Consider the following 24,141-nt stretch of genomic DNA (forward strand, 5'->3'; position numbering starts at 1 on the left):
TATAAACCAAAAAGAGCAACAGACATAAAACCATTTCCTGGGGAAAACCACTGTATACCTCGCTCTAGTCTGAAACAATCATTCACCACTACTCTCTGCCTTCTGTCCCTTAGCAAGGTTTTAATCCCATGGGCTCCAATTGGCTCAAACGGACTTACATAGTTGGGACAGGAAGAACCTCACAAATCAATTCCTTTCAGTGTTTGAAACAGAAGTTGCTCAATTGGTCAGTATCAGTTAATGGTTGGGAGAGGAGGAATTATATTAGTCAATGTTTATAGTGGTTGGGACAGGAGGTATTCTATTGGTCAATATCTGTTAGTGGTTTGGACAAGAGGAATTCTATAGGTTGATGAATGTCAGAGATTGTAAGGAGGAATTCTGTTGGGTAGAAGTACTTAGTTTGTGGTATCGCACTGCCTATTACATGCGCCATAAATACTCAGTTCCATTCAAGCCTAACTGTTGGTAATGGTACAGAATAAATTCTGAGTCAAATCCTAAGTGTAAAAATTAATTAATTTCCACAAATTGTTTGTGCTCTTAATTCAATATTTCCTACTGTTATTTTAGATCACAGATTTGGTTATGATACCCATGGGGGAACCATAAACCAAAATAACCACATTTACCAAATTAGCCCTCAGTGAGAAATTACCAACAAGATTTCACTTTTCATAATTTTTACTTTAACACAATCAAGATCAACATAAATTAAACATGAATTAACAGGCGAATGATGCTTCAGGCAAAAAAGTAAATTTCATTTTAAGTTATCAATACAATAAAGGTGTGTCTTTCACAATCACAAGCATTCCCCTTCAGTATGTATGGCATTACACAGATACACAGTTCTACAATATGCTGCCCTTTACTCACACACGGTAGGTCAGGAGTCCTATCTAACAGTTTTCACCTCCGAGTTTCACAGGTATGATTATCATCAGCAGGGCACATTTCTATGAATCCTCTCTCCCTTTGGTCACAACAGTCCTCACAGTGTTTCCATTGTTCTTTTTCGACTGACCAACCAATAACACCTCAGTTCACGGTTTGGTCACTTCTGGGAAAACACCCCGCTCTTCAGCATCTCCAATCTATCTACCGAGCTTTCCAGGTTTTGGAACTTTTATAGCCAGCTCACACATTGCTTCCAAATGCTCGTGTCTCCTTTTCTGTCCAAACGGAAAAAACTGACCACTTCCTGAGAGCGATTTGCTTCTTGTACTCACAGGAATTCTCTGTGTTCCTCTTTCTGTCCCTGTCTGCTTCACTTTGTGTCTGCATCTGCCTTCAACCTCCAGCTCTCCTGCTTGTAACCCTCCTTTTTGACTGCAGCTCTTAAATTACAAATCTTCCCTATTGCACAGTTTCTGGGTCAAAGGTCATCACAGACCATGGAATGAAACAGCACAGAAGGAGGCCATTTGGCCCAATATGCTGGTGTCAGCTCTTGAAAGAGTTACCCCATTAGTCCCATTATACCTTGTTCTCTCCCCAAAGCCTGGAATATCTTCAAATCATAGCCTGTTCCCTTTTAAATGTTACTATTGAATCTGCTTCCACTACCCTTTCAGGTATCACATGCCAGATCATAACAACTTGCTACGTAAGGTAAATTCTTCTCATTTCCCTCTGGTTCTTTTGCCAATCAACTTAGCATGATCTGTTATTTTCAGCAGGTTTTGCTTACACTGCATCCCTTCAGAATTCAACACCTCATCAACTGATGGAGAAACTACTGACAAATTATAACAAAGGAGTCCGACCAGTAAAAAACTGGACACAGCCCACGACCATTTACATCGACTTCATCCTTCATGCTGTGCTGGAAGTGGTAAGCGTTCGCCTTTAAAGAAAACTATTCTCAAGTCACATATGTATGTATACCATGTGACATATTTTTCTTATTTAATTGGCATAACTTTACCACAGGATCATACTTTATGGTTAGAAGGATCCTGCACGTAGTTATTTTGTGTACGATGAAACTCTGCATATCTATTGAATCCTCACATTATAGCCTTGGGATGCCCCAAAGTGCTTTCCAGCCAATGAGGTGTTTTAGAAGTCACTATTGTTAACTAGGAAAAGCAGCAACTAATTTGGGGTCCACAAGCAGAAATGTGATCATTACCAGACAATCTGTTTTAGTAACATTGGCTGAGGAATCAGTTTTGGCCAGGACACTTTGGAGCTGCCCTTTTTTTGAAGTAGTCTTATGGGATATTTGACATCCAACTGAGAGAACAGGCGGGGTCTCAGGTTAATATCTAATCCGAAAGACGGCACCTCCAACAGTGGAGCACTCCCTCAGCATTGCAATGGAGAGAGAGAGGGGGAGACGGTAATGACATAGTGGGGTTTTTTTTAAATTCATTCAGGGGTGTCGCTGGCTGGGCCAGCATTTATTGCCCATCCCTAATTGCCCTTATTCAGAGGGCATTTGAAAGTCAACCACATGGCCGTGGGTCTGGAGTCACATGTAGGCCAGACCTGGTAAGGACGGCAGATTTCCTTCCCTAAAGGACATTAGTGAACCAGATGGGTTTTTACGACAATCGGCAATGGTTTCATGATCGTCATCAGACTTTTAATTCCAGGTTATTATCGAATTCAAATTCCGCCATCTGCCGTGGTGGGATTCAAACCCAGTACCAATACCACTATGCCACCACCTCCCCATGGTAATGTTACTAGGCTGGTAATCCAGAGGCCCAGGCTAATGCTCTGGTGAGACGAGTTCAAATCTCACCATAGTAGCTGGTGGAATTTAAGTTGAATTAATGAAGCTAGTCTCATAAATTGTCAAAATCCCATCTGCTGTCCTTACCTGGTCTGGCCTACATGTGACCCCCAGACCCACAGCAATGTGGTTCACTCTTAACTGCCCTCTGAAACGGCCTAGCCATTTTAGTTCAAGGGCAATTAGTGATGGGCAACAAATGCTGGTATCGCCAGTAATGCCCACATCCCATGAAAGAATAAAAAAAAACAGAAAATACTGGAAAAACCCAGCAGGTCTGGCAGCATCTGTGGAGAGAGAAACAGAGTTACTGTTTCGAAACTGAATGACTCTTCTTCAGAGCTGGTGAGGTGGGGGATGGGAATTGGAAGCAAGGTCAATAAATTTTTCCAGATTCAGACGAGAGCACCAAGTGGCACTGAAACAGTCATTGATGTACCAAAAAAAAGAGTTGTGGGAAGGGTCCTGAGTAGGACTGGAACAAGGAATGTTCCACTAACCCCACAAAAAGACAGGCATAACTGGGGCCCTTGTGGGTGCCCACAGCCACACCTTTTATTTGGAGGAAGTGAGATAAGTTGAAGGGGAAATTGTTCAGTGAGAGAACAACTTCAGCCAGGCAGAGGGGAGTGGTGGTGGATGAGGATTGTTCAGACCTCTGTTCAGGACAGGATTTGCTTTTGAAAAGAAAATCAGCTTGGACTTTGTACTCAGGTCTGTGGAGCGAGGCTTGAACCCACAACCTTCGGACCCAAAGGCAAGACTGCTACTTGTTGAACCACGGCCAACGCTGCAGGGTTAAAGACTCACACGTCATTACAATCCAATTACAACAACCTCCGATAAAGCTCGTTATGCTTATTGGATTTTGATTGATGGATTAAGAAAATAATTTGACTGATATTCATGAGCATTCTCTTTACAGCTTTTTATAAATATTGATCTGAACAAACAATGTCCTAGCTCTTAGCAAAAGTCAATTTTTTATTTTGTTTTTGCAGGATGGTCAGAACCAAAAACTGAGGACAAATATTTGGTACCAACAGGTATGTTCAGTATCAAAAATTATATAGGAACGTATTAACCCCTATCAGACCCATAACATGCATAATTCAATAATCTAATTATTCTTGTGGTGCTCCCAGTACTTGAAGCTTGATGCCACTTGAGCATCAGAGAGGTCAGGGGTCAGAGGTCAGAATGACAGGTGCTAGCATCAATGAAAGGCCCATAAAACACCTGATATTTCTCCTTTCTTAAAGCAAAGACCCTTGTGAAGAATTGGATACTAGAGGCCATGCAAACTCTTTAGGGGCACCTCTATTCGAAGGGAAGGGCTGCACGCAAGAGAAAAACCTTAATTGTAAAGTTGTATACTCTCCCCGCTCTCCCTTTGCCCTGGTATGCATTGTTAATGAACAGTTGGATATCTACAGCACTGCCCGAGTTCCAATTACATGCTTCTGTCTCTCTTTAATATAGACTGTGGCTTTAGTGAGGTTTCCTACAACACATGGGCTGCAGCAGTTCAAGAAGGCAGCTCACCACCATCTTCTCAAGGGCAATTAGGAGTGGGCTATAACTGCTGGCCTGGCCAGTGACGCCCACATCCTGTGAACAAATAAAAATAAATAAATAAACAGTTGTAAAGTGGCTCATCCACTAACAGGGACATACTGAGCACATTGCAAACAGAATACACTACTCATCTGTCAATAATACCAGGCCTCAAAGCCACAGCATTATGGACCCTACGTATCTTTTTGAATTTTCATTTATAATGTGTCATTCTTTCTCACATTCCGCATCTCCTTGCCAAATGCAGTATTACTTGGCAATATCTTACAGAGAGATGGATAGACTTGCATTTATTTAGCACCATTCACAGCCTGATGATGTCCCAAAGAACTTTACAGGCAAGTGTGAAGTATAGTCACTGTTGTAATGTAAGAAACACGGAAGCCGATTTGCGCAGAAAAAATAAATGGCAATATGATAATGGCCAGATAATCTGTTTTTGTGATGTTGGTTAAGGGATAAGTATTGGCCGGGACACTGGGGGGAACTCCCCTGCTCTTCTTCAAAATAGCGTCATGGGATCTGAAAGGGCAGACAGGATCTCAATTTGACATCACGTCCAAAAGACGGCACCTCCAATGGTGCAGAGCTCCCTCAACGCTGCACCCTAGCGTCAGCCTAGATTTTGTGCTGAAGTCTCTGAAGCACGGCACACACTTTTCAACAGAGATCGCTACATATAGTGATCAAGGCATGAACTCTGGCACAGGGGTCAATTGCTGGCCTGGTGCCACAAGATCCAACAGTGCAGTTGGCCCGGAATCAAATTTGAAACATTTGTGACCTGGACTAACAAGTCGGGACACTGATAAGCCCAGCACCAGCACCCTGTTGCCACAGCTCCTGCTCTTCCACAGCCTATTGTAAAGAATTTCACATCACAAGTATACCAATGCACCCTCACATGGCCTCTTTGTGCTCTTGCTGCAGATATGGATGGATGAGTTCCTCGTATGGAATCCTACTAGTTTTGATGGCATCAATGAAATTTCACTGCCTGTTGAAACCATTTGGATCCCTGACGTTCTAATTCAAGAATTGTGAGTAACGATTGTTTTATGAACAGCAAATGAGGGAACGCATCCCTATTTGCTCATTGTTGAATAGATTTTTCTTTTAATCAAGATAATCAAAAAGAAAGATGTGCAGCTAAATAGCATTTTTCACAAGCTCAGGACATCCCAAGCCAGTTTTAAGATGTAATCAAAAGCTAAAAGCAAAATACCCGCTGTAGTAATTTTGGTTTTATTTAGTGTGTAATGTACCTTTAAGAATGATACTTGTTAAGGAAGATTACATGATCTGTAGTAACCAATAGGAGAGTAGCGTGGGCTACCTCTGTAGTCAGTTCGAGATAGAGTTGGAGTTGAAAGCACACATGTAGTTGCTGCTGAATATATTGTAAATAAATTTAATGTTTCCATCCAAGAAGTATCTGCAGATCAAGTCCATCATTAATAGTACAACTCGGCCATCCTACAACAACTGTGGATGCTGGAAATCTGAGAGGGTGGGGAAGGTTTGAGGGCAGAGATGTGGTTGGTGGCCCTGTCGACCACAGTGGGGGGAACACTTGGTTAAGGAAAAAGGGTTACAGGGCGATCTGTCACTTGTTTCTATGTTGTGCTTTCACAGAGCTCTGACCCTTGTTCTGCTATTAACACATTCTGCAATCTTACATTTATGCCATCATCAGCACCTTCTTTAGTCTTTAACACTCCCTTTGTCTTGTGTCAATGACATCTTTGTCAATCTCTCCTGAGCTCCCGCCTATCCCTGACCTTCTATTTTGCTCCATCTGCTTGCTCCACCCCCTCTTAAACAGTATAAAATCCATCAAATTTCTACTTCTCTTTATCTCTGAAGAAGAGTCATCTGAACTCAAAACAGGCACTAGATGATTATCTGAAAAGGCAGTAGAATGGCTCGAAATCATAATGCTCATTCAGAGAGCCAGTGCAGACACAATGGGCCAAATGGCCTCCTTCAGCACCGTAGAAGCTCTGTGATTCTGCTTTATTCTCATCAGTTCTCTCAGTTAGAGCAGAGCTAAGCCTGTGGGATCCACATTAGGTCCTTTGGTTTGTAGGTCCTGTGTGTGTCTGATTTTATCTATGTCACTAGGCATTCCTTAACAACCCGGAAAGACATTAATTGAGTCCTGCTAATTTCCTCATGCAGCATTGACGTGGGCAGATCACCTTACATGCCCTATGTGTACGTGAATTCCTCAGGAGCCATTAAAAACTACAAGCCAATACAGGTTGTCTCTGCCTGCAGACTGGAGATATATGCCTTCCCATTTGACAAACAGAACTGCACCTTCACATTCTGTAGCTGGCTACATACAGGTAAGCGGAGCAAAATCAACAACAATTTGCATTTATATAGTACCTTTAACAAATTAAAGCACCAACAGGAGCATTATCAGATAAGATTTGAATACCAAGCAACATAAGGAGATATTGGATAGCTGACCAGAATCATGGTCAAAGGAATAGGTTTTAAGGATCATCTTAAAGGTGGGGAGAGAGGTGGAGAGGTTCAGGGAGGGAGTTCCATTGTTTAGGCATCCTTTATTAAATAGTGTCTTATGCCTGTACATCAAGCTCCTGTTCTCTCCCACTACCATGGAGATAGGACCTATTAATGCAGCAGCCCCACCTCATTTCTGAATGACTCACTGGTTTACCAAGTTACAGCACTGTCCTTTTACTTTTACCTTTGGTCAAGAACCAATAAGAAATAAAAACTAAGAGATTGAAACAGATAAGACATAATTGCCTGAAGCATCTAACCATTTGCCATTGGGGATAGGCCAATATTAGGCCCTAAAACTGGCCATTCATTTTCACTCTGCTCCAATACCCATCAAAAGCCAATCCAGATAACTCTCAGGCTTGCTTTATTATTGCATTGTCCTTTTGGATGGTAATGATAAAAAAATGATGTGGAGTTTAGATAGACTAGATAGGGAGAAACTGCTTTCACTAGCAGGTGGGTCAGTAGCCAGATTTAAGATGGTTGGCAAAATATTTCAGGGGTGTTTTGAGGAGAATTCTATATTTACACAGCGACTCATTGTGACCTGGAATATGCTGTCTGAAATGATAGTGGCAGGGGAAGGTGGTGTAATGGTATTGTCACTAGACTAATACTCTAGATACCCAGGGTAATGCACTGGGGACCCAGGTTCAAATCCTACCACAGCAGATAGTGAAATTTGAATTCAGTAAAAAAAAAAGTCTAATGATAACCATGAAACAATTGTCATGGTTCACTAATGCCCTTTAGGGTGAAGAAATCTGCTGTCCTTACCTGCTTGTGACTCCAGCAATTCCTGAAATGGCCTATTCAGCCCTTAATGGGCAATAAATGCTGGCCCAGCAACATTGTTTTTTTAAAAAAGCAGATTCAGTAGTAACTTTCAAAAGGGAATTGGATAAATGCTTAAAAAGGAAAAATGTGCAGGGCTATAGGGTAGCTCTTTAAGAGATGATGGAAATTAGAAAAAAAGCAAAACCACCTAGTCAGTGAGGAAATAACCAAAGGAACCTTTCCTGACATTAGATGAAGGAGCTCTTTTCCTAAGAGCAGAGATTTACTTGGAATGAGGCCATTCAGCCCAATTGGTGTCTGCTGGCATTTATGCTCCAGCTGAACCTCATCTTTCCTGTCTTCATCTCACACTATCAGCATATCCTGTATTCCTTTCAACCTTGTGTATTTATCCAGCTGCCCCTATTTGCCTCAACTATTCCATGTAATAGCAATGCTAACTGCTCTCTAGATAAAGAAATTTCTCCTGAATTCCTTTTTTGGGTTTATTTGTCACCATTTTATAGTTATTGCCTCTTGCAAAAAAAAACTTCTCTACAGCTACACTATCAAATCTTTCATAATTTTATCATTGAGGAGATTTTCCAAACTATATAAGGTTGAAATAGAGTAAGTAAGCAAAAAGCTATTTCTGCTGGTCAGCGAATTAATGACTGAAGAGCATAAATTTAAGATCATTCAGAGAGGTTAGGAGAATTTTCTTTATGCAGAGTGTTGTTAGGGTTAAAACATGGAATGTCCCACCAGAAACAATGGTGGAAATAGAATCCATAATAGGTTTTAAATCAGAAATGGATAAATAGATGGAAAAGAGGAAAGCATTGCAGTATATGGAGAAAGTACAGGGAAAAAGGACTGGACTATGCAGATAGCTCTGTCAGAGATTCAACATCAAGTGGTGTAGTGGTAATGTCACTGGACTAGCAATCCCGGCAGGGGAGGGGGACATGCTAAAGCTCTATGGGCGTGCGTTCAAATCATACCACGACAGTTGGAGGAGTTTAAACTCAATTAAATAAACCTGGAATATAAAGCCAGTGTCAGTAATGGTTACTATGAAACTATCATGGATTAGTGAACAATCTGACTCAGTAGCGCCCTTTAGGGAAGGAAATCTGCTGACATGTGACTCCAGATCTACAGTAATGTGGTTGACTCTTAACTGCCCTCTGAAATGGCCTAGTAAGCTACTCAGTTCAAGGGCAATTAGGGATGAGCAAAAAACACTGGCCTTGCCAGGGACACCCACAACCCAAGGAAAGAATAAATAAATTAAAACATGGACACAAAAACTTGAAGGGTGTTCTCTTTGCTGTAAAACTTTCTGATGCCATTATACAGCAGATTCTGTTCCTGCTCTAAATATTTGTTGGTCTGACCAAATTGAGGTCAGGATAAAATGCGGAGAGTGCATTTTGTGAAGAGTGTTGTCAGGGCTATTAAAGGCTCTTACATCAACAATTACAGAGAGATGAGGTGAAAGCAGACATCAAGAAGACACACTTTCTGGGGAGAACAATTCAGGCATGAGCCAAGACCTTGCGGTGCTCCATCTATTCCCTATTTCTTCTCATCTGGCCATCATAACGTAATTACTCTCCCTCAGGCATTCACATCCACATTAAAATTATCCGATTAAATATCTTTTTTTTTAATAATCAATTTTCCATTTCTATAAGAGATGCCTCCATTATCTTGTCTTTCTCATTGCAATCCGCGGCACTTACAGGTTTTTTAAAAAAAGCTGCAGTGCTTTGTGTGTAAGGAAAAGGACAACGTTTCCATGGCAAATGGAAGATGGAAAGCCCATCTGGATTTATACAAGAGAACCTTGCGACTACACTTAGAAAAGGCTTGTTCAAAGGCTTAATGGTCATGAAAATCTTCACGGGCATTTGCTCTTCTTGGGAGTCTTGATTCTGATTACTTTGTTCCCTCAAGAAATGACTCAGGGTTACATAGGATTTACAACAGGCACCACCATGGCTGGGGAAATTAAATTCAATCATAAAATCATATAAAGGTAATAGCACAGAAGTGGACCATTCAGCCCATCATGTCTGCACTGGCCCTCTGAAGAGGCAATACACCTGGTGCCACTCCCTGCCTTTTCCCTGTCACCTTGCAAATGTTTCCTTTTCCGATAATGTACCAATTCCCTTTTGAAAGCCTCAGCTGACCTTACCTCCACCACACTCTCAGGTAGTGCATTTCAGATCCCAGCCACTCTCTGCATGATAAAACTTTTCCTCATGTCACCATTGCTTCTTTTGCCAATTACCTTAAATTTGTGCCCTCTGATTCTCAATCCTTCTCTCTTTCTATTCTGTCCAGACTCCTCTATCATATGCTTTTGAATGCCTCTAACAAATCTCCTCTCAACCTTCGCTTCTCCAAGGATAACAGTCCCAACTTCTCCAATATTTCTGCATAATTGAAGTTCCTTATCCCTGGAACCATTCTCATGAATCTTTTCTGCACTCTCTCTAATGCCTTCACATCTTTCCTAAAGAGTGGTGCCCAGAACTGGACGTAATACTCCAGTTGAGGCCAAACCTCAATTAGGGATAGGCAATAAATGCTGGCCTAGCCAGCGATGCCCACATCCCATGAACGAGTGTTTTATACAGGTTTAGCATAACCTCCTTACTTTTGTACCCTATGCCCATATTGATAAAACCCAGGATGCCATGTGCTTTATTAATCGCTCTCTGAACGTGTCCTGCCACCTTCAATGATTCATGTACACATACACCCAGATCCCTCTGCTCCTGCACCCCCTTTAAAATTGGACCCTTTATTTTATATTGTCTCCTTGCATTCTCCCTAACAAAATGAATCGCTTCACACTTGTCTGCATTAAGCTACACCTGCTACCTATCCATCCATTGCTCAGTTACAGTTTTGCCTGCTAATCTTAGTATTTATATCGGCCAGGTCCATTCTTATCCCATTGAAGTTGGCGTTCCCCCAATTGATTATTCTTACTTCTTATTTAATTAAATAAAATGGGAATAAAAAATTAGTATCAGCAACGTTGACCATTAAATCACTGGATTCTCATACAAACCCATCTGGTCCAGTAATGTTCTTAAGGGGAGGAAATCTGCTGTCGTCATCTGATCTGGCCTACATGTGACTCCAGGGCCAAAGCAATATGGTTAACTCTTAACTGCCCTCTGAAATGGCATAGCAAATCACTCAGCCGCCTCCAGAAGGAAGCTCACCACCACCTTCTCAAGGGCAATTAGGGATGGGCAGTAAATGCTGACTTTGCCAATGACGCCCACATCCTGTGAATGAATGACAAAAATATAGACAGCACCAGCCTCAGTCAAAAGGCAGGGAGGGGAGGGGATGGTGGTGGGGTTAGTGCGTGGTAGTGAAAGCTGCGGCCTTCCTTGTGAGGTCCCTGGAAGCAGCGTTCCTGCTCCTCTTCGCTCCACACATGAAAGATTTAAATTTGACTGAGGAGCTTCTTTTGTCTGCGAGCTGCCACCTCACCCTTTTCTCTCTCTTTATTTTGCAGTAAGCGATATCGATCTCAAGCTTTGGAGAAGCTTTGAAGAGGTTGAGAATAATACCAGGGCATTTTTAGGTAACGGTGAATGGGAACTCCTGTCCGTTCCTTCCAAATATGAAACGATGTACGATGAAGGGAGGGAATATGCCCAAATTCAGTTTAACGTAAGTAGATGCGAGAGTTCATGTTCCAGCTGTGAGCATAAAGACTGGCAAGATTTCTTAAATTTTTTTAAGTTAATACATTCAGTGTGAACGATTTCAAAACCGCCCATTCATACAGGGGCTCTAAAATTCCTGGGCTTAGGTTTGGCATCATTTAGCGGTTACACTAAGAATTTAAACTAGATGCAGTTCCACCAGGATTTCACCTCGTTTCCACCTTTGAACTTGCAGTTGGAGGGTTGAGGGGGAGTTATGGGCAATCTCCCAACCAACCACAGCACCCCTCCCCACACACACATTGCCCTATTTATTGGGGAATGTCTTGGGGGTGGGGGGGGTGGGGGGGGGTGGAATTGTTTTCCAAAGCTTCCCCAAGGAATCTCTTCCTTTAACGCCTTGAAGTCTCAGCAGGACCCATGGCTTGAACTTCCTTTCCAGACGTCTAAAAGCCTACGTAACCTTTACCGGTCGTACGGTTGATGCCGGAGGGGTGATCCAAGGTAACTCCGGGTTGAGGGTGTGGTAGTGGGGGCTACATTGAAAAAAATGATTCTTCGTTCCATTGGGTGCTGGGAGTACCCCTATCAATGTTGCAAAGGAGATTGGCTCAAGTCAAGGGAGGTCACTGCCCAGGCGTCCTGAGGCCTGCCTGGGACTGGCTCTGCAAACCTCTCATCATCATCTCCTCCCTTTCTTAAAGAGGACGGCAAGAATAACAAGTACTCAACGAACCTTTTTGCATTGCAGGTTGTGATAAGGCGAAGGCCACTGCTTTACGTGGTCCGTCTGCTTCTGCCCAGCATATTTCTGATGCTTGTAGATGTGACCAGCTACTTTCTGCCCCCAAACAGCAGTGGGCGAATCACTTTCAAATCCAGCATCCTGCTTGGATATACGGTGTTTCGGATGAATCTAAGTGATGACATTCCCACAACTGCGATGAAAACGCCTCTCATTGGTAACGTTCTCTTTTCTTTTCTACGCCTCAAAACTTTACAAAACAAAAATATAAGCAGGCGATTCGGAAACAAGCGACTTATATCTGTGTTCACACATATCGTGCTGGCAGGGTTCGGGTCTAGGAAGCGCATTAATCCTGTCACCGCCCAGACTTCAGCTCAAATTCAACCCAGATGTTGAGGTAAAATGAGATCAGAAAATGCTGGATAGGGGGAAGGCAGCCAATTCATTGTCAGGAAGTGGATCAGTCAGTAAAATCTTTTAAGGAGATCGTGTTTTAACAAGAGGTTTATTTTTTAACTGATGTCAGCCAAGGCTCCCAGGCCTCAGGATATTCAACTGGTGAAGGGAGGCCAGAAAATCTAGATCCTTGAGATAATTGCTTTTACAGCACTGCTTGTGGTCCAAGAGGAACAAGAGTGTTCCCCCTACCCCCTCCCCCACCTCCTGCCTAACAACCTCACCTGTAAACACAAAGATAAAAACAAAAAGCTAAAAGCTACTGCGGATGCTGGAAATCCAAAACAAAACAAAAACAGAATTACCTGGAAAAACTCAGCAAGTCTGGCAGCATCGGCGGAGAAGAAATCAGTCAACGTTTCGAGCCTTCATGGCCCTTCGGCAGAACTGCAGCATAGTTTCAACAAGGGAGAAATATAAATTGGTTTAAGGTGGGTGGGGGGGGCGGAAAGAGACACATTGAGGGTGTGGTGTGAGCAGATAATAATCAAAAGATGTCACAGACAAAAGGGTCAAAGAGGTGTTGAAGGTGGTGGTCTTTGTCTGAGAAAAGTGCTAATTAAGAATGGAAAACAGGATATTCAAAGTACAGCTCTAGTGGGGGTGGGGTGGAAAGACTAAAGGTTTTAGTTTTAGATTTAAAAATAATGGAAATAGGTGGGGAAAGAAGAATCTATATGAATTATTGAAAAAAAAGCGGGTGGGGGGGGAAAAGAAACGGGGTGGGGATGGGGGGAGGGGGAGTTTAAGATCTAAAGTTGTTGAATTCAATATTCAGCCCAGAGGGCTGTAAAGTGCCTAGTCGGAAGATGAGGTGCTGTTCCTCCAGTTTGCGTTGGGCTTCACTGGAACAATGCAGCAAGCCAAGGACAGACATGTTGGCAAGAGAACAGGGTGGAGTGTTAAAATGGCAAGCGACAGGGAGGTTTGGGTCTTTCTTGCGGACAGACCGCAGGTGTTCCGCAAAACGGTCGCCCAGTTTGCGTTTGGTCTCTCCAACGTAGAGGAGACCGCATTGGGAGCAACGAATGCAGTAGACTAAGTTAGGGGAAATGCAAGTGAAATGCTGCTTCACTTGAAAGGAGTGTTTGGGCCCTTGGACGGTGAGGAGAGAGGAAGTGAAGGGGCAGGTGTTGCATCTTCTGCGTGGGCATGGGGAGGTGCCATAAGTGGGGGTTGAGGAGTAGGGGGTGATGGAGGAGTGGACCAGGGTGTCCCGGAGGGAACGATCCCTACGGAATGCCATCAAGGGGGGTGAAGGGAAGATGTGTTTGGTGGTGGCATCATGCTGGAGTTGGCGGAAATGGCGGAGGATGATCCTTTGAATGCGGAGGCTGGTGGGGTGATAAGTGAGGACAAGGGGGACCCTATCATGTTTCTGGGAAGGAGGAGAAGGCGTGAGGGAGGATGCGCGGGATATGGGCCGGACACGGTTGAGGGCCCTGTCAACGACCGTGGATGGAAAACCTCGGTTAAGGAAGAAGGAGGACATGTCAGAGGAGCTGTTTTTGAAGGTAGCGTCATCAGAACAGATGCGACGGAGGCGAAGGAACTGAGAGAATGGGATGGAGTCTTTACAGGAAGCGGGGTGTGAGGAGCTGTAGTCGAGGTAGCTGTGGGAGTCGGTAGGCTTGTAATGGATATTGGTGGACAGTCTATCATCAGAAATTGAGACAGAGAGGTCAAGGAAGGGAAGAGAAGTGTCAGAGATGGACCACGTGAAGATGATGGAGGGGTGGAGATTGGAAGCAAAATTAATAAATTTTTCCAGGTCCCGACGAGAGCATGAAGCAGCACCGAAGTAATCATCGATGTACCGGAGAAAGAGTTGTGGGAGGGGGCCGGAGTAGGACTGGAACAAGGAATGTTCCACATACCCCATAAAGAGACAGGCATAGCCCGCATAGGCCCCAGCTATGCCTGTCTCTTTATGGGGTATGTGGAACATTCCTTGTTCCAGTCCTACTCCGGCCCCCTCCCACAACTCTTTCTCCGGTACATCGATGATTACTTCGGTGCTGCTTCATGCTCTCGTCGGGACCTGGAAAAATTTATTAATTTTGCTTCCAATCTCCACCCCTCCATCATCTTCACGTGGTCCATCTCTGACACTTCTCTTCCCTTCCTTGACCTCTCTGTCTCAATTTCTGATGATAGACTGTCCACCAATATCCATTACAAGCCTACCGACTCCCACAGCTACCTCGACTACAGCTCCTCACACCCCGCTTCCTGTAAAGACTCCATCCCATTCTCTCAGTTCCTTCGCCTCCGTCGCATCTGTTCTGATGACGCTACCTTCAAAAACAGCTCCTCTGACATGTCCTCCTTCTTCCTTAACCGAGGTTTTCCATCCACGGTCGTTGACAGGGCCTTCAACCGTGTCCGGCCCATATCCCGCGCATCCTCCCTCACGCCTTCTCCTCCTTCCCAGAAACATGATAGGGTCCCCCTTGTCCTCACTTATCACCCCACCAGCCTCCGCATTCAAAGGATCATCCTCCGCCATTTCCGCCAACTCCAGCATGATGCCACCACCAAACACATCTTCCCTTCACCCCCCTTGACGGCATTCCGTAGGGATCGTTCCCTCCGGGACACCCTGGTCCACTCCTCCATCACCCCCTACTCCTCAACCCCCACTTATGGCACCTCCCCATGCCCACGCAGAAGATGCAACACCTGCCCCTTCACTTCCTCTCTCCTCACCGTCCAAGGGCCCAAACACTCCTTTCAAGTGAAGCAGCATTTCACTTGCATTTCCCCTAACTTAGTCTACTGCATTCGTTGCTCCCAATGCGGTCTCCTCTACGTTGGAGAGACCAAACGCAAACTGGGCGACCGTTTTGCGGAACACCTGCGGTCTGTCCGCAAGAAAGACCCAAACCTCCCTGTCGCTTGCCATTTTAACACTCCACCCTGTTCTCTTGCCAACATGTCTGTCCTTGGCTTGCTGCATTGTTCCAGTGAAGCCCAACGCAAACTGGAGGAACAGCACCTCATCTTCCGACTAGGCACTTTACAGCCCTCTGGGCTGAATATTGAATTCAACAACTTTAGATCTTAAACTCCCCCTCCCCCCATCCCCACCCCGTTTCTTTTCCCCCCCCACCCGCTTTTTTTTCAATAATTCATATAGATTCTTCTTTCCCCACCTATTTCCATTATTTTTAAATCTAAAACTAAAACCTTTAGTCTTTCCACCCCACCCCCACTAGAGCTGTACTTTGAATATCCTGTTTTCCATTCTTAATTAGCACTTTTCTCAGACAAAGACCACCACCTTCAACACCTCTTTGACCCTTTTGTCTGTGACATCTTTTGATTATTATCTGCTCACACCACACCCTCAATGTGTCTCTTTCCGCCCCCCCCCACCCACCTTAAACCAATTTATATTTCTCCCTTGTTGAAACTATGCTGCAGTTCTGCCGAAGGGCCATGAAGGCTCGAAACGTTGACTGATTTCTTCTCCGCCGATGCTGCCAGACTTGCTGAGTTTTTCCAGGTAATTCTGTTTTTGTCTCACCTGTAAACCTCCTGCCTGCTTCCTCCTCTGCCCCGACCACACTCTACCGGCCTAACCACCACCTCTCTCCCCTCACGGTCACTCCCTTTCCCCTAGAATTCTCCCTGCAAGGTGGCAACCTGGGCTCTGGCTGCTCCCCTCTTCCTGCTGCTGCTTTGATCAGTTAGGCTGCCTGTCAAGGGGGGGAAAGCTGCAGAAAGAATTTAAAAGTTAGAACCTGCAGTTGTGTATCTGACGGGAAGCAAGATGTAAAATGCCGGAATATAAGTGCACGCCTTTCTGTACTCACTAACACCAAACATGTACCATTGATCTGCCCTTCCTCAGGAGTGTTCTTTGCTGTCTGTATGGCTCTTCTTGTGATCAGCTTAGCTGAATCTATTCTAATTGCAAAACTCCTGAGCATGAATAAGGAAGCCAAGCCCAAGTCTGTTTTGTCCAAGCATTGCCTCTCCAAGGTTACTTCTTCAAACTGGAGCACCACGGATAGTCTCTGCACTTCACTGAGGACCCAAGAAGGAATCTGTGATGACAGGGGTGAGAACTCTTTTACTGCTGCAAATACTCTTCCTTTATTTCACTCCCCGTCCCCATATTAGCTCCCAACAGTTGCATTTTTTGTTTTTGTCCCCTTTTTATCTTTCCCCTGGGTTCCATGGGTGCAGCTGCCCTCCATTACCGCCCTCAAGTGGTTATTCTCACCGGGAAGGGTCAACAGGCTATTCGACCTGTAGGAGACATCACACTCAGACTCGATCTGGTCCCATTCCTGCTTTTCAGGTAACAGGTACTTTCTATCTATAGGAGTCAGGAGCTGGAACCCTGGCTGATTTTTTTAACTCCCTCTAACCCAGCAGGGCAGTGGCAACGGGGGTGGGGAATGGGGGGGGTGGGGGGGGGGGCGGGTAGGGGGGGAGGTTGGTTGGAGGGGGAGCTTTGACCAATGGTGGAACTCCCACTATTGCTCCTTTTGAGAATTGCTAACTCACCAGAGACGAGGGCCTTCCCAATCTTCATGACACGACTGGAAAATCTCTGAAGAAGCTATATACTGGAGAGCAGGAGAAAGAAAACAAGCCTCAGATCTGCCAGGTCAAGATTACTCCCCAAAGTCAGAGCCAGTGGTTGTTAACAACTAAAGCCAGGATATCCCAGGGCACTGCATGTGGAAGCTATGGAAATGGTTGAATAGTTCATAGAACATGATGGCTTCTGCGCAGTTGGGACATTGGGAATATCATGCCAAAGAAAAGCAAGTTTGTTTTCCCTACCTTCACACTTCCCCTGTGGAGAATTGCATAAACTAGCGGGAAGAATTCACAGGCTGATTAATAATCCGACAGGTAGGAAATGGTCTCTCTTTCCAGGACCATCTTTATACTAACTGGCAGGGCGATTGGACTTACACAATTATGAGGGTTTTTATAGGTAAGCGCACCCACGCCCACCGAATGTGAGAATCCCATTGGACGTCAACCCAGAATTTTGAGCCAGATAACTAAGAGAGTAATTGTTCAAAAATAATGGAAAAAAATGCCTCCGTGTGATTTTTCACGCATAACAAGGTCCTGGAAATCAATCCAGATCCTGCAAAATCCTGGAGGGTAGGTAATCACAGAATCACAGAATCATTTCAGCAAAGAAGGAGGCTATTCAGCCCATCATGTCTGCACGGCTGTCTGAATGAGCAATTCATCTAGTACCATTCTCCCACCTTCTCCCCATAACCCTACACATTCTTCCTTTTCAGATAACAGTCTAATTCCCCTTTGCGTGCTTCAACTGAACCTGCCTCCACCACACTCTCAGGTAGTGCATTCCAGACCTTAATCACTCGCTGGGTGAAAACGTTTTTCCTCATGTCGCTTTTGTTTCTTTTGCCAATTTTTAAAAATCAGTGCCCTCTCGCTCTTGACACCTTCACGAGTGGGAACAGATTCTCCCTATCTACTCTGCCCAGACCCCTCATGATTTTGAATACCTCCATCAAATCTCCTTTCGGCTTTCTTTTCTCTTAGGAAACCAGCCCCAACTTCTCCAATCTACCTTCATAACTGAACTTCCCCATCCATGGAACCATTCTCATGAATCTTTTCTGCATTCTCTCCAATGCCTTCACATCCTTCCTAAAGTGCAGCACCCAGAACTGGATGCAATACTCCAACTGAGGCCTAACTAGTGTCTTATACAATTTCAATGTAACCTCCTTGCTCTTGTACTCTATGCACCTATTAATAAATCCCAGGAGACTGTATGTTTTATTAAATCTCTCAACCTGTCTTGCCACCTTCAATGACTTATGCACATATACACCCAGGTCCCTCAGCTCCTGCACCCACTTTAGTGTTGTACTCTTTATTTTAGATTGTCTCTCCATGTTCCTCATACCAGAATGAATCACATCACATTTCTGCACATTGAACTTAATCTGCCGCCTGAACACCCATTCCACCGACTTGTCCATGTCCCTTTGAAGCTCTACACTGTCCTCCTCACAGTTCACAATGCTTCCAAGTTTCGTATCATCCACAAATTTTAAAATTGTGCCCTGTATACGAAGGTCTAAGCCATTAATTCATATTAGAAAAAAAACACTGACTCCTAGGTAAATCCACTACTCACCTTCCTCCAGCCCGAAAAAATCCATTAACCTCTACTCTTTGTTTCTTGTCATTCAACCAACATCCATGTTGCTACTCTCCCTTTTATCCCATGAGCTTTTCTCACAAGCCTGTTGTGTGGCACTGTACCAAATGTCTTTTGCAAGTCCATGTACACCACCTCAAAAGCATTGCCCTCATCAAACCCTCTCTGTTACCTCTTCAAAAACTCCAACAAATTAGTTAAACATGAATTTCCCTTGAGAAATCCATGCTGGCATTCCTTAATTAACACACATTTGTCCATGTAGCCATTAATGTTGTCCCAAATTAATGTTTCTAGAAGTTTCCCTACCACCAAAGTTAAACTGACTAGCCTCTAGTTGCTGGGCTTATCTTTGCGCCCTTTTTTGAATGAAAGGTAAAACATTTGCAATTCTCCAATCCTCTGGCATCACCCCTGAGTCTAAGGAAGACTGAAAAATTATGGCCAGTGCCTCTGCAATTTCCACTCTCCCCTCAGTACACTTGGCTGCATCTCACACGGTCCTGTTGCCTTACCAACTTTAAGTACAGACAGGCAGCCTATCCAATATCTCCTCCTTATCAATTTTAAACCCTTCTAGTGTCTGAATAGTGTCAACCCTCGGTTGGATAGATGTTTGGAAGTTTACCTCCATTTAACTTGAGTGGACAGAGGCAGACAATTGCAAGAAGAACTTGTATTTATATAGTGTCTTTCACATCCTCAGGGGCAGAATCGTCTGTTCGGCATGCGGGGGCAGGCCCCACACGCTGATTAAGGTTGTTGGGCAGGTGAAGAGCCCAAGCAGCCTTCATATTTTTCATGAAACCTCATCCACGGGTGGGCTGAGGTTTCATGAAGGACTTATTTAATTAATAAAGATTTTTTAAACATTTGATAAACATGTCCCAGCTCATGTGACACTGTCATATGGGGGGGACATGTGTAAATGATATTCAACTTTTTTTATGTTGATGTTTCACATTGAATATAATCTCCCTGAGGCAGCTCCTTGCCTCAAGGAGATTTCTGCGCTCATTCGCTACCGGGCATGCCTCACACTGGGCGGGCCTTAATTGGCCCGCCCACATAAAATGGTGGCGCGCAGCCAATCACGGGTGGCGGTCGGCTCCGCACCCACTCCTGACCGGCCCGCCCAACGGGGAGAAAATTCTCCCCCAGAATTTCCAAGAGTGCTTTACAGGCAATGAAATACTTTTGAAGTGTAGTCATTGTTGTAATGTGGGGAAATGCAACAGTCAACTTGCACACAGCAAGCTCCCACAAATAACAATGTGATAAATGATCCGTTAAACTGTTTTAGTGAATGTTAGTTGAGAGATAAATATTGGCCAAGACTCTGGGGAGTAGTTCCCTGTTCTTTTGCAAAATAGCATAGTAGGACTTTTTTAATGAGAGGCAGATGGGGCATTCATTGACAGTTTTATCTTTAAAGTAAGCACCTCTGACAGTGCAGCAGTCCTTCCTTATTGCACTAAGTGTAACCAAGATTTTGTACTCAAGTCTCTAGAGTGGGACTTGAACCCACAACCTTCTGATGCAGAGGCAATAGTGCTACCAATAGAAACCACAGCTGACATTTTGTTCCTCAGCTACTTGTATTGAACAGTTGGAGTCCACTGTGAAGTGGGTTCTACATAGTCAGGAAAGATTTGCTACGATGGCCTGAATCCCATTTCTCACGCTCTCTGGCTTCTTTATCTCGTGAATTTTCAAAAATGTCAACGGAATGTCACAAAAGTAACAATTTCTAACTGGAACACACCCATAATTCAAATGTCTAAAATGATGCAAGGATTCAATAGGGTAGAAGAAGAGAAGCCATTTCATCTGATAGGGTGGGGAGAACATGGAGGCATAAGATTAAAATTGGAACTTAGTCATCAAGCGTTGACATCAGTTCCTTCAAAAGGTAGTGAAAATCTGGAACTCTCTCCTCCAAGAAGCTGTTGAGGATGGGGGTCAATTGAAAATTTCAAAACAAAGATTGATAAGATTTTTGTTAGGCAACTGTAAGGGTTGCAGAACCAAGGCAGGTAAATGGAGTAAATATGTAGATCAGCCATGATCCAATTGTATGGTGGAAGAGGCTCAAGGGGATGAGTGGCCTCCTCCTGTTCCTACAACTACCAACGTTAACTTAAATGCTCTTGTGTTTTCTCTTACTAAAGTTTCTGACAGCGACACTAAAAATCCTGTACAACAGCAAGAGGAAGTTCTTGACAAAGAGGCCCAAAGTGTGCACGCCAATGAGCTACCTATGAAAGAGGTACTGAAGGAGATTACTTCAATCAAGTTCTGCTTGTACCAGCTGGAAGATGAAACCAGTCCCAAGAAAGATTGGCTGGCATTTTGTTACAGATTTGATACGTTTCTCTTCCGTTTGTATTTGGTGATACTTGGAATTTACACTGTTACCATGACAACTCTCTGGCTGATATGGAGTAGCCCTTAGTCCTCAAATATCAAAGCCCAGAGACTGCAGACTGAACCAGCAAAAGAATAATTCAGGTACTTCTTGTCCCTTTTTGCTAAAAGTTGGGCTATCAGGGGTTTGGGGAGGAAGCCAACCTTAAACTGTAAGATTAGCAGAGTTTTAGTGCTGGCTGTAAGACAAGTCAAGTCTGAGCAGTTCAATTGTGATTAGAGTAAGATTGGTTAGTCACTTGGTCAGTTCCTCCCTTCAGTTTATTGAGGATCAACCAGTATGGTAGGATGGGCTGAGTGGCCTCCATCACTGCTATACCATTCCTTGCCACTGCATCATCATCTGCAAGGGGCAGTTAGTCCATGCTACCCTTGAAGATTCTCCAACTTACTCACCTTCTGAATCCTGTAAACCAAAAAATTCCACCAAAAATTGCATGCTCTGAAATCAGCTGCTGAAATTCCATCCTGCGACCCTCGAAGGCCGAATTTTTCAACAAGAAGCAAGTGTTGTTGCTTCATTCTGCAGTCTCTGATTTAAGCATTTAACCGTGAAAAATCAATAAAAGGTCCTTAAATACCTTAAAATCTGAAAGCAGAACAGATTACATGTCAGGATGCATGTTGAGAGAAACATAATATTATATGAATATAACCATTCAGCATGAAGTGCATATAATAAAGGGTAGCTTCAAAGTGATTCTCAGATCTGACCAAACTGATTTCAAGGTCATTTGGGATTATTTTTCTGCTTGGAAATATCTGATTCCAGACTTAAGTAAATATGAAACTGTTGCAAATACACACCAGATCTGACAACATCTTCCAGGAGAAAAGACATTCAATGTATCAACCTGAGATCCATTTTGTCAGGTTTCTACTGAACGATCTTAAAGCAAAGGGTTTCATTTCATCTCACCCGCTGGGCGGACATAGGTTGACTGCTCCATTCTGCACCCAGGCCTGTTTTAATTTTCATTGAATTTAAGTGTATGAAATGAGTGATCAAAGTATTTCCCTCATTGTCCCATTGAATGGATTACAACAATAACAAAAACTTGCATTTATATAGCACTTTTAACATAGCAAAACATCTCAAGCTGCTTCACAGGAAGATAGGTGACCAAAAGCTTGGTCAGAGAGATAGCTTTTGGGGAGCATCCTTAATGAGAAGACAGATACGGAGAGATTCACGGAGCTAAATCCAGAATTTAAGGTCTAGTCAGCTGAAGGTTTGGCCATTAATGGTTAGCTTAAATTCACCCCCAAAATGTTTTATTTTTATTTTCTTTTTATCTCAGATTCTGGGCGTCACCTGTGTCTATTTCAGTTGAGTCACAGTGAAAGGGCGTGGGGTGGGGTGGTGGTGGGGAGGTGGGTTAGTTGGGGAATCATGAGGGAAGTCAGGGGTTAGGAGATCATTGGGGGTAGGGGTAGTCGGTGTGGGGGTTTGTCAGGGGTGGGGGGGTAGTCGGGGATGGGGAGTAGTCATGGGTGGGTGAATGAGGGGTCGGTTAGTAGTCAGGGGATGGGAAGAGTCAGGGGGTCAGGAGGGTAGTCGGGGTGTGGGGGCATAGTCGGGGGCAGGGATGGTGGGAAGAGTAGTCTGGGGATCCAGTAGGGGTTGTGGTGTCAGTACCATAGTTATCCAGGAGTTAGAAGTGGTTTTAATCCTTCTAACTTTCCTGGGTAATTATTCTGCTAAGAGTGTCAGAACCATCCAATGTCTCCGATTTAAATTGGAGTATTAAATGGTTCCAGGTGCAGGGAAATTGCCCTTCAGAAGTTTAAACTTCCTGGGCAATTCCCATTGTCAATTTTGTGCGTGGGGACTTCCAGGTGGTGGTGGTGGGTGGTGGGGGGGGGTCCCCAGCACATCTTCCAGGGTACGAACACCATCCCCCCACCCCCACCCCCACCCAGGAAACGGAAGATCTGGGCCATTAGGATAAGTCGCCAAAAGAGACAGGTTTTAAGGAGCATCTTAAAGGAGAGTGGTGGAAAGGGTTGTGGAGGGAATTTTAGGGTTTAGAGATTAGGTTTTGAGGTTAGACCCAGACAATCCCACAGTGGAACCTTTTGCTGCATGACTGCATTTAGATATTTCATTTCTGAAGTCTCCAGGTTTAAAATGTTTGAGGCATAACATCAAAGGAAATCCAGTCACAAAGTATTTTGTCCAACTCCAATTGAGTTTTTGGGATTTCAGTTTTCAGATATCCAAATCTGAATCATGAACTAGGGTTTCTCCACAGTCCAGTGCATCTGTTGGGGTCTTTAAGTGAGGCTTGTGTAAAACCAATACAAAACACCCTAGAGTATAGATTCACAAAACTCTACTGTTTGAGGTGGAGACAGAATCCAAACTGCATCATATGGGCAAGTTTGGAAATTAATAATTTGAATTTGATTCAAATCAAACTAAGGGAGGAATTTTACAGCACTGTCAGGGCAGGGGCAGGGCTGTAAAATGCAGCAAGCCATTCAAACGTCCATTGGCTTCGGTGGGACTGTAAAATCCCGCCAGTGTAAAATTCTGCCCTAAGAAACAACTCTGTGTCAATTGTCCATAACTTAGCACTATCCATACCCTTCACCCCAGATATTTCTGGGCAAATGGCCCATTGAGACCCACTTGGAAGATGACCCTGCAAGACCCCACTTGTGCATTTGGCCCTTGGAGAGAGTCTCCTTGTTGTGATGGTAGGAAAAGTAGCTCTGGGTTGGCACTCAATGTTCACTGGGACTGGTCATGTGGACCCCAATGATGCTTCCCCATTCAGCATGTTTTTCAATGTTCCTGTATTAAGCGAATGCCCAGTTGCATCTACACTTCCTGCCATTTAAAAAAGAACTTTTGTGTAAATTGTATGTATGAAGAAATAAACTTATTATGCTGAATTAATAGTTGTTTGGTAGTACAGAATTTGAGTACTGCTGAAAAAAAGAGACATGCTATTAAAGCTTTTCATCTTGCACTCATCAGGAC

At 44.0% G+C, this 24,141-nt stretch overlaps 1 protein-coding gene and 1 long non-coding RNA gene across 2 annotated transcripts; one reads left to right on the forward strand and one right to left on the reverse strand.

The window, feature by feature from the left end:
• Positions 1–1,661: 1,661 nt before the first annotated feature.
• htr3b (5-hydroxytryptamine (serotonin) receptor 3B) lies at positions 1,662–21,183 on the forward strand. Its single transcript, XM_078533018.1, is given in 9 exon segments — positions 1,662–1,703; positions 1,706–1,837; positions 3,748–3,792; positions 5,255–5,364; positions 6,506–6,675; positions 11,193–11,350; positions 12,098–12,308; positions 16,407–16,616; positions 20,897–21,183. Coding segments are annotated over 9 exon segments (1,362 nt in total). The 3' UTR covers positions 21,181–21,183.
• A 9-nt stretch (positions 21,184–21,192) lies between these two features.
• LOC144670647 (uncharacterized) lies at positions 21,193–22,453 on the reverse strand. Its single transcript, XR_013573895.1, has 3 exons — positions 22,245–22,453; positions 21,392–22,029; positions 21,193–21,327 (listed from the first exon to the last, which is right to left on the reverse strand). It is a non-coding gene; the product is annotated as an uncharacterized LOC144670647 (long non-coding RNA).
• Positions 22,454–24,141: the final 1,688 nt, after the last annotated feature.

Source organism: Cetorhinus maximus, chromosome 2 (assembly GCF_964194155.1).
Source record: "Cetorhinus maximus chromosome 2, sCetMax3.hap1.1, whole genome shotgun sequence".
Taxonomy (NCBI): domain Eukaryota; kingdom Metazoa; phylum Chordata; class Chondrichthyes; order Lamniformes; family Cetorhinidae; genus Cetorhinus; species Cetorhinus maximus.